At 35.5% G+C, this 17582-nt stretch overlaps 2 protein-coding genes across 2 annotated transcripts; one reads left to right on the top strand and one right to left on the bottom strand.

The window, feature by feature from the left end:
- Nucleotides 1-5173: 5173 nt before the first annotated feature.
- On the bottom strand, nucleotides 5174-5956 carry LOC138342261 (uncharacterized). The gene is made up of 3 exons (XM_069294598.1): nucleotides 5827-5956; nucleotides 5646-5708; nucleotides 5174-5451 (listed from the first exon to the last, which is right to left on the bottom strand). The coding sequence occupies exons 1-3, from the start codon at nucleotides 5954-5956 to the stop codon at nucleotides 5174-5176; spliced, it is 471 nt and encodes a 156-aa protein (XP_069150699.1).
- An 8241-nt stretch (nucleotides 5957-14197) lies between these two features.
- Nucleotides 14198-15348, top strand: SLF9 (S-locus F-box protein type-9). The gene has a single exon (NM_001329461.2). It carries the CDS (start codon nucleotides 14263-14265, stop codon nucleotides 15325-15327), a length of 1065 nt encoding a protein of 354 aa, NP_001316390.1. The 5' UTR covers nucleotides 14198-14262; the 3' UTR covers nucleotides 15328-15348.
- Nucleotides 15349-17582: the final 2234 nt, after the last annotated feature.

The raw sequence follows: 17582 nt of genomic DNA, 5'->3' as shown, positions 1-17582 counted from the left end.
CCGAGGGCACAGTGCTAGCGGCCCTATTCGCCACCTCAGAGATTCCACCACCTCCCTCTCGACAGAATGCCAAGAGGCGTTGGGGTCGAGAAGAGGACGAGGCCCGAGCACGGAAGAAGGAGCGCCGAGAGATGGAGGCTGCGAGGAGAGCCTCACTTTCTGAGGAGGAGGTGCACCATATGTGAGCATCAGAGTTAGCGGCTGGGGCGTCTATCTCCCGTACTGTGGAGATAGCAGGAGGCACTACTGATAGTGCGGTTGTTGCTAACGACACTACTGAGGGTGTCCAGATTGTAGAGGACGTGGGTTCCGGTTAATTGGACCCACCAGCTTGCTGATCGACGGTGCTTTGCGCCACAGGTTTGCTTCACCTACCACTCTAGTATTTAAATTTTTATGCATTGGGGACAATTGCATGATTTTTTGTTGAGGGTGGGGTAAATGGAAAGTGAGTGTTAGGGTAAAGTCTGAGTAGCCCAATTCACTATCCTCTTTTGGGTTTTCTTGCCTGTGTTATTTTTTCGCAAAAGACTGATTACTTTTTCTGTTGAACCGGCATGTTTATATGTTTTGTACATAGTTTAATTCTGGAGCTTGATGGCTAAAATGATATCCTGATAAAAAACTGGAAAATGATGCATGACTAGGCATAGTAACTGATAATTGTGTGGCTCTAAACATAACATAGAGTTACACCATTGCATTACCCTAAGTCTTAAATTTGAACTAGGTGTCTGATAATCTGGTATAGTGATGAGATGTCAAGTGAGTGTGAGGAAAATTTAAATAAGTCCACTATTGGTACTGAGCTAGAACTTGCCTGGTTAGTCCTGCTAAAAGTAAGTTGTAATAGACAATTAGGAAAGGATCATAGGCCCTTATTCAATATAGCCCATCTTTATCCTAAATAGAAGAAAACCAAATGAAATTTATCCTTCTTTGATCCAAATGAAATTTATCCTTCTTTGGCCCTGGTCCCTCCTTGGACATGTGCACCTCAGCTTATGCCAAAAGCATAAGTTGAGGGTGGCTAATGCAGTAAACAACCTTCGTATGGCCCTCACCCAACTTTGGGTATTGTGTACCTTGACTCATGGCAAAGCCATGAGTTGAGGGTGGCTATTATGAGGAATGCTCTGGAAAGTGGGGTTGAAAGAACAAAGAGAGAGAAAGAACAAAAGTAAATTGACTCAAGAATTAGTTGAACGAAGATTAAAGAAAAATAAAAATATACAAGAAATACAAGCAAGAAAAGAAGAGAGTCACTTACACAAATGAAGAAAGAACAGAAAATAGCAAGGTGAAAGAATATTAGAAACTGGGCAAGATAAAATAATAGAAAGTGGAAGGTTTAGCCGATTTGTCAAGGAGGGAAAAAAGTCACTAAAGTATACCTAAATATACCCTACCTGACCCTGATCCTATGTTACAAGCCAAGAAAGTCCTATCGTGATACTAAGGGTTGTATAGCGAACTTAAGGCAATGAAAATAAGAGCAAACTTATGGCAATAGGTATGAATGAGTGTGACTTTGTTCTGAGAGCGAGTGTTGAAAAGTAATCCTTATACTCAAATTGAAATCATTGTGTGAAAAATGAGAATTATGTTTTGAAGTGAGGACACTAGTTGCAATACCGGAATTGTTAGCACCTCAGTGAGAAATTGAAGAGGATCGGATTTAGTGCATGGTGAGTCTGTGTAATGTTCTGATCCCACATAGTTCAAGCCTAATAGTGAGAGCATGCATAGATTTAATGAGATTAATCGGGATTGATAGCCAAATTATTGCAAACTATGAAACATGGATACTATTGTACAAAGATGTTGTGTTGAGTCATAGTGCGTCGCTTGAGGAAGAACAACGAATTTAAGTTGAGGGTATTGATATACCATGGTTTCACGGTATTATTAATAATTTTTCCTTAAGATTAGTGTGTCCAAAAGCCTTTTTGTGCTAATTTTTATATAAGTTTCTTTTTATTTTGCAGGAAATCTGTCCAAAGCTGAATGCGGAGATTTTGAGCAAAAAAATGCAGAAGAGACCACCTACGGAGCTTATGAAGGTCCACCGTGCTTGTGACGGCCCGTAGGTGGAAGCGTAGTGCAGCTGCTGAAGGAAGATGGGGAAGTCTGACCAAGTGTGGGGTTACGTAGCTTGTGACGGTCCGTCGTGTCTATGAAGGTCCGTCCTGCAGGTTCGTCATGAAGTTCAGAGAAGTGATCCCAGTACCCATATTTCAAGAGTTGAACTGTTTTGAAACGAAGTCCCTCGATGGACCGCTGTGCCTATAACAGTCCATCATACCTACCGTCGAGGGTAATGAAGAAGAGCAGCTGAAGAAATTGCATAAGTATGGGACGACGGAGTCCATAACGGTCTGTCGTGACCATGACGATCCGTTGTGAGGTCTGTCGACCCAGCTGCGTTTTTGCAAATTTCCAACAAATAGAGTCCTTGTTTAAGTAGGTTTTTATTTTTTATAAATAGTTTGAAAAACCTCGTTTTAAAGGTTAGACTCTAATACGGTTAGACTCTGGTAGGTTTGACATCATATTATTGTGAGCCCTTTGTATTAGTGTTAGATTATTGATTACTTTGAGATTTTGTGAGATTATTGATTACTTTGAGATTCTTGCAATTGACTTTTGGTGATTAATCAAGCAAACTTTCGGATTTTTCTCTTTCTCATTTAAGTAAGCACATGAATTCTTATTCAATATATTTGAATATTGTGATTATGACTATGAGCAACTAAACTCCATAACTAGGGTTGTGGGAACCATAGGCAAATAATGAGATAAAACCTAATTAAAATAACAATTCTAGAATAATGTCTTGCATGTATTAATAATTCATTTGCTTAGAAGTCTTTTTAACGGATGAAAAACGTTAGAACTCGCCTTAATACTACTTGCTGGACCAAGGAGGTAGATAATAGGAAAAGAATTATTAACATAGATTTAGTGTTATACTATCTAATAGGCTAGTATTGATTGGTACGAGGTACTCACTTAGTCAAATATCGAATACGATGCTTAATATGACGTAAAGATAAGGGTTAGGAAAGCAACACACGTAGCCGGACGAAGGTGCGGAGTGAGATTTTCTAGATGCCTGACCAAGGATTTAGAAATACATAACTTATCACTTTGCATGCAAGATACTAGGAAAGAATTGTTATAGTTAGAATTATCAAGTTATGAACCTGTGGGGAACACGTAAACCCTAGTTACTTTGATTCATTGATTAAACTCCAACTTTCAAAGATGTTAAGTGTCTATTTCAATTTCGTTAGTTATTTTCACTCATTTAGAAATAGAAACCCCCCTTTTATTGTTTTTACTTTCCAAGGAAGTCATTGACCAAACAATAGTAATAATAGGTTGAAGTTATGTCTAGACTATTTTCCTCGTGGGAACGATCCCAACCTCACTAGTTGGGTTATTTACATGACACGACCGCTTTACTTCTTATTTGAGAAGTAAGTTTGAGCGTATCACTCACCCACTTCAAACCACCCTATAGGAGATCTACACCTCCTACCATACAAGGCTTCATAGGGAGCCATGGAGATGGGTTAATGAAAGCTATTATTATAAGAAAACTCCAACAAAGGCAAATTCTTATGACAATTCGCTTTAAAATCAATAATGCAAGCCCTAAGCATATCCTCAAGGGTTTAAATAGTGCTTTCCACTTAACCATCCATTTGGGGATGAAAAGCGGTGCTCAACTTCACCTTAGTACCCAACCATTTTTGGTATGATCTCCAAAACCTAATTGTGAATTGTGCACCCCAATCTAATATGATGGATAACAGAATACCATTGCGACACACAATCTCATCTATGAATATCCTTGCATAATCTTCCGCTAAATAAGTAGACTTTAAGGGGATAAAGCGAGCGAACTTAGTCAAGTTATCCACAACAACCCATATGGAATTATATGACTTTTGAGTACAAGGTAAACCGACTACAAACTCCATATTGATGTATTCCAACTTCCAAGTAGGAATTTGGATGTCTTGTAGTAAGTCACCCGGCTTTTGATGTTCGGCCTTTACTTGTTGGCAATTTGGACACTTAGCGACAAACTCCACTATGTCCCTCTTCAAACTTTCCCACCAATATATTTCCCTTAGGTCATGGTACATTTTTGTTGAGCGCGGATAAATTAATTAGCGGACCCATGGGCTTCTAGGATCCGGTCACTCAACCCATCTACATCGTGAACATATAATCTTCCTTGGTACCTTAACACACCATCCCCCCTAATGTGAATGACTCATTTAACTTGCCGAGAATCGATTCCTTCAACTCCATTAATGGATCATCAAGGTGTTGTTTTGACTTCATATTAACCAGTAGAGATGACTCTGAGTTATGATGGACTATAGCACCCCCATTCGGAGAACCTTCCAACCTCACCCCAACCTAGCCAACATATGAACTTCCTTCGCTAGGTCCTTCTTGGCATCGCCAATATGGGATACACTATGCAAAGTCATACGACTTAGGGCATCCGCAACCACGTTAGCCTTGTCGGGGAGATATAGGACACTCATATCATAATCTTTCAACAATTCTAACCACCTTCCTTGTCAGAGATTCAACTCCTTTTGGGTAAACAGATATTGGAGATCTTATGGTCGGTAAAGACATCAACAGAGGAAAAACATGCATGCACCAATCCATACCAAATAAAATATCAAAATCAAACATATCAAGTTCTACTAGGTCAACATAAGAAACTCTATTGGGCAACTTTAAAAGACAATTTTTGTATACTCTTTTTGAAACAACTGACTCACCCATCGGAGTAGACACTATAAAAGGTTCATGCAAAATATAAGGTAAAATATCAAACTTTTTGGCTACTAGAAGAGTAACAAAGAATAAAGTAGCGCCGGGATCAAATAAGGTATATACATCAATAGAGAAGACTTTCAACATACCGGTCACCACATCGAGAGAAGTCTCTTGCTCACCCCTAGAGCGGAGAGCATAGAAGCAGATCTTCTTTAGAGAATCCTCTTTGAAGACTTTTTCAAAATTTTTTATCAAAAAAAGCAAAAACAGAACTACTTGCTTGAGCTTTACCAATTCCCTTGTCTTGACCCCTCACATTTTGGCAATCCCTAACCTTATGCCAACTTTTACCACAACCAAATCAAGTATCCATCCCCTTAAGGCAATCACCATACTGCTTCTTGCCACACTTTCCACAAGTCAGCTTCTCAGTTGGTGAAATAGTACCTTTTCCCTTCTTGAATTTAGGGTTAGACACCCTATCACCACTAGATTTTGGGAACTTGGAAGAGACATGACTTGAAACCTGTTTCTTAAATCTAGGCTTGTCTTGTATCTCAAGCCTATTCTTTGAAGTACTTCCATCAAAAGATCTTTCCCTCTTCACATCATTACTCTTCCTCCTAGCCCTTGCCTCTTCTACATGTTTGGCATGCACCATAAAACAAGAAATGTTCATGTTGTCGTGTAGCATTTCAAAATGAAACTCCTCTTGCAAATCATTTTACACCCCTGTCACAGAGCGACTCATTTCATCATTAGGATCGGAACCCAAAGAAGGAGTATATTTTGAAAATTTAGTGAATTTCAAAGAGTATTCATGACACTCATACCTCCTTGGCGAAGGGTGATGAACTCCACCACCTTTGTCTCCCTCGTCTCCTTTGGGAAAAAGCCTTCTTAAATAACAACAAAGTCAAAGGACTACTTCTCAAGGGCCTAATATCCCTCCATGCACAAACCAGTCTTGTTCTGCGTACTTGAGTTGATAGGTGGCAAATTTGGCCTTCTCACTTGTGGACAACCCCATAGCCAAAAGTAGTTTAAGGACTTCATCGATGAATTCCTGGGGGTCTTCCTCAACAATAGACCCATAGAAGGTAGGAGGGTTCAATCGAGTGTAGTCCCTTAGACGAGAAGCCATAGTAGTGACTTGTTAATGAGAACGGGGCACAACGTCTCAATTTGCTTGGGCCATCATAGCTTGGGCTTGACCAGTGGCTGCTTGTGCTTGAGTACTGATAGCTTGGGCCATTTGGAGAAGAGGGTCCTTATATTCTCATCCATCAAAGGAGGAGAATTGACCAGTTCATGCTCCATGTTAGCATCATATTTATGTGGAGGAACTTGATCACCATGGGGAGGAGCTCTTGCATTGGCAATTTCCTCTTCAAGTCTTCGTGTCGCGTTCCTTCTTGTGTTAATTCTTCCAATAAGCACAATAATAGGATTAGATGCAAAATCATACCATAAGTATACTCTAATGGCATGATATAGGATTTCTAATAAAGAGAGTGATTCCTAGGCGTCACATAGGTTCTTATTCATAAGTATGGTACGCTTCAAAATTATGAAACAAACCTACATAGTAGTGACTTAGTCTCATGTCATTACATTCATAGGTTGAAAATGCAAAAAAAAATTAAACTTTTCATTACATTTACTTGGAGGTTTACATAAACCTCTATATACACATAATATATAGTCGTATCGAGTATACATAGACCTTTTTTATAGGAAGGTTAGGTAGCCTTCTACTTTTGCACATACATATATTTAAGATAGAAAAATAATCACAAAGATTGTCTCATATCATACAATCTAAACCATTATCACATTATGGGCATAGCCCTACACAAAATGTAAAGAAGCCACATATAGGCTTATACAAGTCGTACAAAATGAAAGTGGAACGAACATAAAAGTCTTACAAAGACAAAGGGGATTCATAGGCAAGATATTGGCATCGCCCTCGAAAAGTGAGGACCTACCCACTTTGATGATAGAGAATATCCAAGCATTCTTCAAGTCATTCCGAATAAGTCTTCAACGACCTGAACCTAAAATGCTTGGGAAAATGGAAGAAATGGGGTTAGTACTCCACATGTACTAACTATGAGACCATATGTACATATAATACCAAAATATGCTAAAAAGGGACTTTTAGTCAAAACATGTCATTTACAAGCTTAAAAGTCTCAAGCATAACCAAGCAAGTCATACTGATCAACCAAACAGGATTATAAACTCAACCAAATAACATGTATCCCCAACATACTTGAACCCATGATTTACTACAACCTTACCATCAAGGAATGACACCACAAATATGGTTAAGAGTTATTAAACATCATATTAAGCAAGACAACTACTCATGGATCCTTACCAAGTCAATAAGTGCAATGACCAAACAAAGCCCCATAACCCCACTCATTCAAATAGTCTCAAATAATAAACCACAATCAATGTCCAACTTCACATAATGTAACATATAGATATATATTTCATCTTATATTAACAATTAACCCAAAGCATATTCATAAGTGCACTAACAAACATATTATATAAACAATGTCTAAGTTTATCATGTACATATCATATATCATTGTAACATAAACATATATAAGAACATCCTCCTAAGACTCCCCTCAAGGCTAACTAGTGCAATGCTTAGGTAAAGTACCATACCCCTACCTAGACCAAGACAGACCCCTTAGGTTATCCAAGTTACAGTTCAAATCCTTTAATTCATTTTACCTTTTGGGAACATATTACCCTAACCGACATAGACCACATGAGCTAGTGTTAAATCCGGCATCATAAAAAACTACACCGAAATAAGGTGGATTACTTGCCAAGGTAGTACCAAAACATGAAACATAGAAACTATGTGGATCCAATAGCTAGTATTCCTATGGGGGCAACATAGTTCAAAAACTAGGAGATATAGTTGGGACCCTCTTTATGCGCCGTGCATTATAGTCGCCAATCACAAGAGTAACGTAGTGCTCATGCCTTCCCCATGTGGGAAGGGGCAATCCTCAATCTAGTTCACTCGGTGCTAAGCTAGAGTACCTTTTTGAAATGTTTAAGCCTATAATTATAAATCATAGCTTAGTTTAGTTCATAGGGTCTACCCCTTGTATAATCATCATCATCAATAGCTCAATAAGAATTGTATGAGTATAATTCCTTTCTTCACAATTCATACAAGTGAGGTTAACACATTACATATCATTTCATAATAAGGCACATTGGTATACATAACCACCCTTATAACCTTTACATCTTAACAACCTCATATCCATAATCAAGGCATTTCAATTCAACATCATACCACCCTATCAATCCTAATACAAGGAATACTCTAATAGAACATCATGACTTAGACATAATTAATCACAATTGGAAGTAAAGATAGAGATTCTAAGACTTACCAAGTCTTCCTTATAGTTAATCATCAAGGCCTTACCATAAACCCTTAATTTAACCCAATTCAGATGTTCAACATCATAATTCAATATTCAATATGATAATAAGACTAGAATAAAAAATATAGCACAATTCAATACTAGATCATAACTTAAAATAAGATGCCTAGGTCAACTTACCTTCTAACCTAGATCGTCTTCTCAAGACTAGCATGAAAGACTACAATTCACTCCAATTTGTTAGTGTTTATTATAACTACATCATTTAATAGTGATATAACCCATAAGCAAGACAATTGAATCAATCACAACCCAATTTACATCAAGATCAAACTTAGGGTTAGGAGTTAAAGATCACATTCTTCAATTTGAATTAAAACATTACAATTAATCATAATCAAGTTCAAAAATGTTAATCTATTCATTATATCCTAAAGAAACCATAAACTACTCAATTCACAACATCAATTTCGTAATTGAATGAAACCCACATGAAAACTCAACTTTTGAAATCCATTTTGAAGGAACCCTTTGAGGAAAGAGTCTCAAAGGTGAATTAGATCACATACCTTAATGTTTGATGAAGATTTGATGGTGAATTCGTCCCTTTCAAGACCCCAAAACCTCCCCCTAGCTTGTCTTCAATAGTGGGTTCCAGTAGAGAGAGAGAAAGAAGTGAGAATGAAGAGAGTTTATTTTGTGAATTGTAATTAGATTAATTGGGGTTGGGGCCTTTATATGGGACTTAAATTAGTTAATTAGTTTTCCCTTAACCCCTTACTAACCACTAAACCACTTAATTAATTAAATGACTAAACATTAAAATGTGCAGGAATGTCAAGACCCTCATAGATGGAACCCTATCGACGGGCAATGTGTGAGTCGACAGACCGTCCCCCCTCCGTCCTGCACATCCGTAGGTAAGTTCAGAGACTTTTGAAGGCGAGGGCTTCCTCAAATTGGATATGTGTGGGAAGACAGTGGCATCGATGCCCCGTAGATCCACACACGGTCCCTTCCTTGTCCCATCGATGCACACTGCCTAGGCAGTGTTGCCTCAACCAGTAGGGGTCATCCTCAAGGATCCTTGGTTGGTCTTTGGGGAGTCTTACCAGGACGTTTCGACCATGAATAAACTCAAAAACCTATTAGCTACCATTTTAACACTTTTCATAATTTTCCAATTCCTAAAAGCTAGTCAAATAGGTTAAGGCACACTAAAACCCCTTTGAACCAACTTCAGAATGTCATGGGCGTTCTTCAACTTTTTGGTTCTTAAACTTCCTAAATAACCTATATTCATTAAAAAAAAAGGTCTTAAAATAGTGCTTACACCCCATGACACCTATATTAGACTCTAAGACTCGTCTTTGATTTTCAAAGTGTTACTCCATGCTTCGAAAGAAGAGTACCTTAAAGAACTAAATGCAATAGGAAGCTCAATAATCAAAAGACAAATTATAGGGAAGATTAAAGAGAAGAAAAAATAGTAAAACTATTTTGTAGAGAAAGAGTTGCAGGTTATTTAATTTAATACGTACAGTAGAATAATATTGTGCTTACACAATTTGTGTATTCATAATCTCATTAAACTACTTTCCCTAAACACTAGGAACAAATTTGCACTAACTACAACTAGGAAAATATCAGGAACTAATAAAATAAAGAGGTGACAACTAATGACTAGAAAATAGCCAGCGCAAGACTTAGTCAAACTATAGAAAATATGCTGATGTTGCACGACTTAAACACCTCCTCTTGACATCAGCCCTAGTCTTAGAAATGCCGAGGTCCTCACGAAAACTTTCAAACTTATTGACACATATGTATTTTGTGAACAAGGCTTCTATTGTTCTGTTTGAATATACTCCAATTTAATCTCTCCTTGTAATACTTTTTCTCTGATGAAGCGGTAATGTATTTCCATGCTTAGCCCTTGTATGAAATACGATATTTGAGCTAAACTGATTGCTGACTAATTAACACATAATAAGTAAACCACATAACCAACTGGTTGCTTTAAATCCTTTATTAGCATCATAAGTTTGGTGAGTTGCATCTTCTGTTGCCCGATACTCAACTTCTGTTTTTGACAGGGACACTACCGGTTGCCTTTTACCACACCAAGAAACTGCTCTAGCTCCAATTCCAAGCTAAAATAAAAATGCAGTAGTTGAATGACGAGTATCATGATCTCCTTCATAGTCAGAGTCGTGGTAACCAACCAACTTGCATTCTTTCCTCTCTTTTTTTTATGTAAAGAAGACCACAACTAATTGTACTTTTCACATATCTTAGCATTTGTCGAGCAACCTCAATATGGTGCTTCTTCATAATGTGCATGTAGCGATTCATCACACCAAATTAAAAAGAAGTATCGGATCGAGTGTGAGATAATTAAGCCAAACTACCTACCAATTGGCGATGCTTTTCCATATACATATCATATAGGTTTTGTGCAATGAAAGTATCAGGTATCTTATAGAAGTTGGATCGTAACATTAAAAGTTAAATTTTTTCAATAAAAATAATTAATATATAAATAAAGGTTAAATTATTATTTATAGAATCATTAATTTTATTTAAGATCATTTAATGATCTATTACTATTTTCTTATTTGTTTTTGTATATCTAGAAATGAGTATATATTGTGACATAAAATTTTGTCGGATTAAAATTTTTTTTTATAGGAAATTCATACTAAGAAAATTTCATACTCAATATAAATACAAAAAATAAAAACATATGGAGCAACTCATAGCCACTGAAGAAGAAAGATGAAACTATATGTTCATGTTATAATCACATTAGTGTTCCATTTGATTGAAATCTATTGCTACTAACGCTTAACGTCCTCTATTTATTTTTAGTTGCACGTCGATTAGAAAAATAATTATTATCAAAGCTATATCATCATATTATGATTAAAGTAAAAATCTATTTTAGAAATAGTGGACATAACATCAAAACTAATAATTCAACGGACTATGTTTATACCCAGTGTTTTAGTAAAATTCAGAAGAAACTCCTCCAGTTGAGAATAATACAAGAAAATCATGATAATGAAAAGAAGAAATATCTTACCTCAATCATGTGCCTTTTCGACTTTATTTATTATTAGTCTCTCCGATAAAAATTTTATCAGAAAAACTAATACATCATGTGTGTATTCATCAACGTAACTCGTAAGGTGACCGCTAATTATTAAATTCTCTCAAACGAAAAAACAAAATAAATTAATCAAAGAAAGAAAACAAGAAAAAGTAATGAAAATCCTCGTGCACTATATGTATTAGTTTTCTCTATGAAGCAAAGGTCATAACTGATTGCACGTTTATCTGTTTATCTGTTCTCTTCTTTTCTTCTTTAATAGAAAATCAATGCCTAAATTCACTGCTTAGAACTTTGGCAAAACATATTAGTGGATTAGGAAAGAATGAATTATGAAAATTTTAAATGATCTCAAATTGTCATAGAATAGAGATGCAAAAGCATTTATTATGAGGAACGATTTTGATTTATGAACAAAGAAACATGAAAGTTAAAGTTGTTGTGACTATTCGTAGGAAACTAGTATTTTTAAATTAAAAAAAAATACTCTATTAGCGCGGTATTGTTTGTCATAGTTTCTATTCATAGAGTCAAACATTAAGAACTTTGACTAAAATTTTAAAAATGTTTTTATTCTTCATATTGATCTGCAAAAAAATTTGCAATTAATAGTACTTTTCATATAGTTTTTGAATATTTAATTTTTTTGTTTATAATACCGAATTAATGTAATTTAATTTAACTTTGAAAATGAGTCAAATTGACTTTTGAAAAGCGCATGACAAATAAAAGTGGATGGAGAAAGTATGTAGGATAATTAAAAGGATATTAATGTTCTAAAATGATATAAATAATATTGAAGTATGTATATGATGAAAATCATAACAAGGAAATATGAGCATGAATGGATGAATAATTTGATACGATTTTCACTAACTCTTTCTTATGTGGTACCTTGAATTTCCTTTGAATTTCGAAGTAAATCAATTGTTCCAAATAACACTTTTGATTTTTATGAATAATAATAATAGAAAAAACATTAAAAAATAATTGTTGTTTAAAAGTGAGAGGAAACCTCCCTCACAATCCTTCAAAAATTCAAAAAATGTTTGAAAAATTCACAACTCATATAAAAGATACAACTCTTTGAAAAATTCACAATCCTTCGGAAAAGTCAAAACTCATAAAAAATGTCACAACCATAAAAAAAGTGACAACTCTTCAGAAAAGTCACAAATTATTGAAAAAGTCATAACACTTTAATGTGAAAAGATATCGACTTTTAATATAATATTATATAATATATCTTATTAAATAAATAAAATTGAGTGTTTTTAATTATAAGTATTATAATAATTCCGGAAAATGCACAAGTACCCCCTCAACCTATGTCTAAAATCCCAGAGAGTCACTGATATTATACTAAGGTCCTATTACCCCCTAAACTTTTTTTATAAGTAATTCTCTACCTCTTTTTAGCCTACGTGATATTAGTTTGAAAAACAAAGTCAACCATCGTTGGGCCCACAAGATAGTGTCACGTAGGCCAAAAAGGGGTAAAAAAATTATTAATAAAATAAGTTTAGGGGATAATAGGACCTTAGTATAGTATAAGTGTGTATCTGATATTTCAAGCATAAGTTAAGGGGGTACCTATGCATTATCCCTAATAATTCAACATTCCTGTTTGGGAGTTCATACTTTGAGGTAGTATATAGAATAAATATACATATAATAGAACCTTTTAGGTTATTTTTTTATTTATTTATTAATTAATTTATGTAACAAGATATGAGAAGATCTTCTTTAGAAGTCATGATGTTTTCTATGCAATAGAAAGAAGAACAAATTTTAATATCAAGTATAAAATTCCCTTACATGAGTTTTTAAAAATAAAATTCTCCTAGCTTTTTTGTGTCATATATCAAGCTTCCTAAACATTAGAAAATATGAACTCCATCAAATAAGACTTAGAATTACAACTTCAATTTATATATAATCATTTGTCTTCGATTTTCAATTATATATATTAACAAAAATGGAAAAACAACAAATTTTAATAGTGTTAATTTCAATACGTTCTACATTGTTATTCTACAAGTTTGTTACGATTGAGAATTCATTTTAACAATAATAATAATAACAACGACGATGATGAGAACAACGACGACGACGACAATAACAACAACAACAAAAACAACAATAACAACAACAAAAACAACAACAACAACAATAATAATAATTATAATGAAAAAAAAAAAGACTTAAGAATTTTGTTTTAAATTTTAAATGAATAATAACTATTATCATTTTAAAATTAATCCTTACCATTATCATCAACCAATTATATATTCTAAATTTTGCATAAGTTATATCATATTTAGTTTAAAAATATCAGTGCATTAAAAAACTCATATGTCACCAAATTATCAATTCATTAGTATTTCTATATTAAATTTATTGACCGATTCAAATACAAAAAAGTAATTTATTTATCAGTAATATTTAATTAATTAGGTAATTTACAATATTTTAATTTAGTGTACTGGTCAAATGCAAACATTCTCATGATATTAAAAATTGATAGATGAAATTTATTCAAAATATATGATTGAGATTACCCAATCTAATTTGTACAAAAATTATAAAGAAATGAATTATTAATTAGATCTGAATTTGGGATAATAAACACTTGACACGTTAATTTCTTGGCTCTTTATTGATAAATAAAAGTTCCATGAAAAGAGCATGCACTTATTCTTCAAGGAATAAGTTTTGGATCCTTACAAGTTTCTGTGGAAGAATAATGATACACCACAAACCTCTAAAAACCACAAAAATGCAAATTAAGTTAGGAAGATTAAGGTAGAACGAATAAAATTTTTGATCCAATGAAATAGGGACATAAATCTCATGTTACAGGGTGTTATAGACATCATTCAGAAAAGGAAGGGCACATAACCAAAGATGATGGATAGAATTATGAAGGTATTGCCCCAAGATGTGGTCATATATATATTTCTAAAGCTCCCAGTGAAGTTTTTATTGCGATTCAAATGTACATGTAAAACGTTTTGCAATATCATAAACTCATCCACTTTCATTCATCTTCATATCCATTGTTCAAATGATGAATTGATTATCTTCAAGCATTCGATTAAACAAGAAGATGACGACCTTTTCAAAAATATATTGTCTTTCCTTTCAAGTGAAGAAAATTGTTTTGATTTTAAGGCCGTTTCTCCAGATTTTGATGTTCCGGAAGTGACCACCACAAGTGCTTGTACTTTTGTTCAAGTCATTGGTCCTTGCAATGGTTTAATTGCTATAACAGATTCCTTCGCTACTATCTTGTTTAATCCAACAACTCGACATTACCGATCAATACCGGCTTGTCCTTTTGGTATTCCAAAACGTTACAGACGTTCCAGTAGTGGTATTGGGTTTGGCTATGATTCCATTCAAAATGATTACAAATTTATTCGGATATCAGAAGTTTACGAGGATTATATGGATAAAGATATGAAAGTTGATATTTTTGACTTGTCCACTGATTATTGGAGAGAACTGAATGGTCAACAAGTACCTCTGGTGTTCTGGACGTCTTGTTCAGAAATACTTTACAACAATCCGTGTCATTGGTTTGCTTCTACAGACGATACAATTATTCTTTGTTTTGAAATGAACACAGAAGAGTTTTATCATCTGGAATTGCCGGAATCATGTCATTGGTATGATGGCAAGAGTGATGGCCTTATAATAGTGAATAACTGTCTTAGTTATATTCGTTACCCTGATCCATTGTCAGATCGTCCAGCTGAAGTATTGATAGATATATGGATAATGAAAGAGTACAATAAAAGAGAATCTTGGATAAAGAGATGTTCAATTGGACCAATAACTATTGATACACCATTAGCAGTATGGAAGGGTGATTTATTGCTTCTTCAAACTGTCACGACCCAAATCGGATCGCGACTGGCACCCACACTTACCCTCCTGTGTGAGCGAACCAACCAATCTAAACCTTAACATTTCAATATAATATCAACAGAAAGTAATGCGGAAGACTTAAACTCATTAAAAAATCAATAACTATTATTATCCCAAAAATCTGGAAGTCATCACCACAAGAACATCTATGATCAAATTACTAAACTAAGAGTATTCTAAGAAGCTAAAATAAGTAAAAGCTAGTCCATGCCGGAAGTTCAAGGCATCAAGGCAGGAGGAAGAATGTCCAGTCCAAGCTAGAAGCGTTAGCTCACCCTAAAGATCCGATGTGACGAAGACTGGCTAGATTTGCGGTTGAGTTGAAGACGACGGCACGTTTGTTGCACCCCACAAATAACAAGAAGAAAACATAAAAGTAGGGGTCAGTACAAAACACGGGTACTGAGTAGATATCATCGGCCAACTCAAAATAGAAAACAATATATACCAAGCAATATCATAAAATCAACTATGATACTCAACATGTAGCAACAGCAAGCACTATATCATTAACAATTACCGTCAAGTTCACACATGAGGACACAAGCCTCAATACCATACTCATTTGGGAATTATGTTCATTAGATTGAGTATATTAACATCTTTCAAGATTCATTATCTTTATTTCTCTTCTGTCGGTACGTGACACTCCGCTCCCTCATATTCATTAATCCTCTTGTGTCGGTACGTGACACTCCGATCCTCTACTACTATGTGTCGGAACTTGACACTCCGATCCCCTAAATCTACGTGTCGGTTCGTGAAACCAGATCCCCTAAATCTACGTGTCGGTTCGTGACACCTGATCCCCTAATTCTACGTATCGGTTCATGACACCCGATCCCCTAAATATACGTATCAGTTCGTGACACTCGATCCCCTAAATCTACGTGTCGGTTCGTGACACTCAATCCCCTAAATCTACGTGTCGGTTCGTGACACCCGATCCCCTAAATCTACGTGTCGGTTTGTGACACCCGATCCCCTAATTCTACGTGTCGGTTCGTGACACCCGATCCCCTAATCTCATTCTATCAACTCATTAAGCCTTCTCCCTTACAAAGGCATCATCAATCTCATTACTTTAGTTCATCAAACCTTCTCCCTTACCAAGGCATCATCATTAAAAAGAGATTAGGTTTTTATCAAGATTTGGGATTCAATAACTTCATCATGCTTAATATAATCACAATTATATAATCACGTGCATGCATGCATACAATTAAGCACATAGCAGGGTTTACTATACTATCAATACATATCATTCGCTATTAAGAGTTTACTATAAAAGCATGAAAACTATAACCTACCTCCACCGAAGAATTGCGATCAACAAGCTATCTTCTCAAAATCCTTGCTATCCCCTTCGTTTCTCTCTCTCTCTACTCGTTCTCTTTCTTTTTCTGTCTCTCTTTGTCCTTTCTTATTTTTCTTATTCCAACCCTCTTTCTTTTACCCTAATTAGTATATAATTGAGAATAAAAGATGGCAATAATGCCCCACTAATTAACTTAAGGATACCTCTTTTAACCCCCAAGTAATTAGACTTATTAACATTAACCCACTAACTTTATAATTAAGTTAAGAATAGTCAAAAACTTCCCTTAAAACGTATAAAGAAATCCGACCTGGACTGGGATTGTGCAACCTGTGACGGGTCGTCATGCCTGCGAAGGTCCGTCCTGCAGGTTGTCGCAAAGTTCAGAGACCCAAATTTCCACCAAGGGTCTGTGACGGTCCGTCACACCTGTGACGGTCCGTCCTGCCATTTCGTTATGATGTTCAGAGAGTCAATTTTCAGTATCCAATTTTCAGTTTTTCTAAGTGTTTTGAAACGAGACCCTGCGACGGTCCGTCGTGCCCCTGACGGTCCATCGTGGGGTCCGTCGCCTCAGCCTGTTTTTCCAAAAATAAAATCTGCTGCTCAAAACGACTAAATAGGTCGTTACAATAGATACCAATTTACCCATCGTTCGTCCCCGAACGATAACAAGAAGGAAAACAAGGGCGAAAAGGAGTACCTGAATTTGTAAACAGATATGGGTATTTTTCTCGCATATCCGCCTCCTTCTCCCAAGTGGCTTCTTCAACGGGTCGATTCTTCCATTGAACTTTGATGGATGCAATCTCCCTTGATTTCATCTTGCGAATTTCTCTATCTAGAATGGCAACAGGTTCCTCCTCATAAGACAAATTCTCATCAAGCAAAACTAAATCCCAATGGATAATGTAATTTCCATCCCCATGATATCTTTTCAACATAGACACATGGAATACCGGATGCACTCCGGACA

Source organism: Solanum lycopersicum, chromosome 1 (assembly GCF_036512215.1).
Source record: "Solanum lycopersicum chromosome 1, SLM_r2.1".
NCBI classification, from domain to species: Eukaryota; Viridiplantae; Streptophyta; class Magnoliopsida; order Solanales; family Solanaceae; genus Solanum; species Solanum lycopersicum.
Note: the sequence above shows the minus strand (reverse complement) of the source record. Positions and strands in the feature narration are given on the sequence as shown.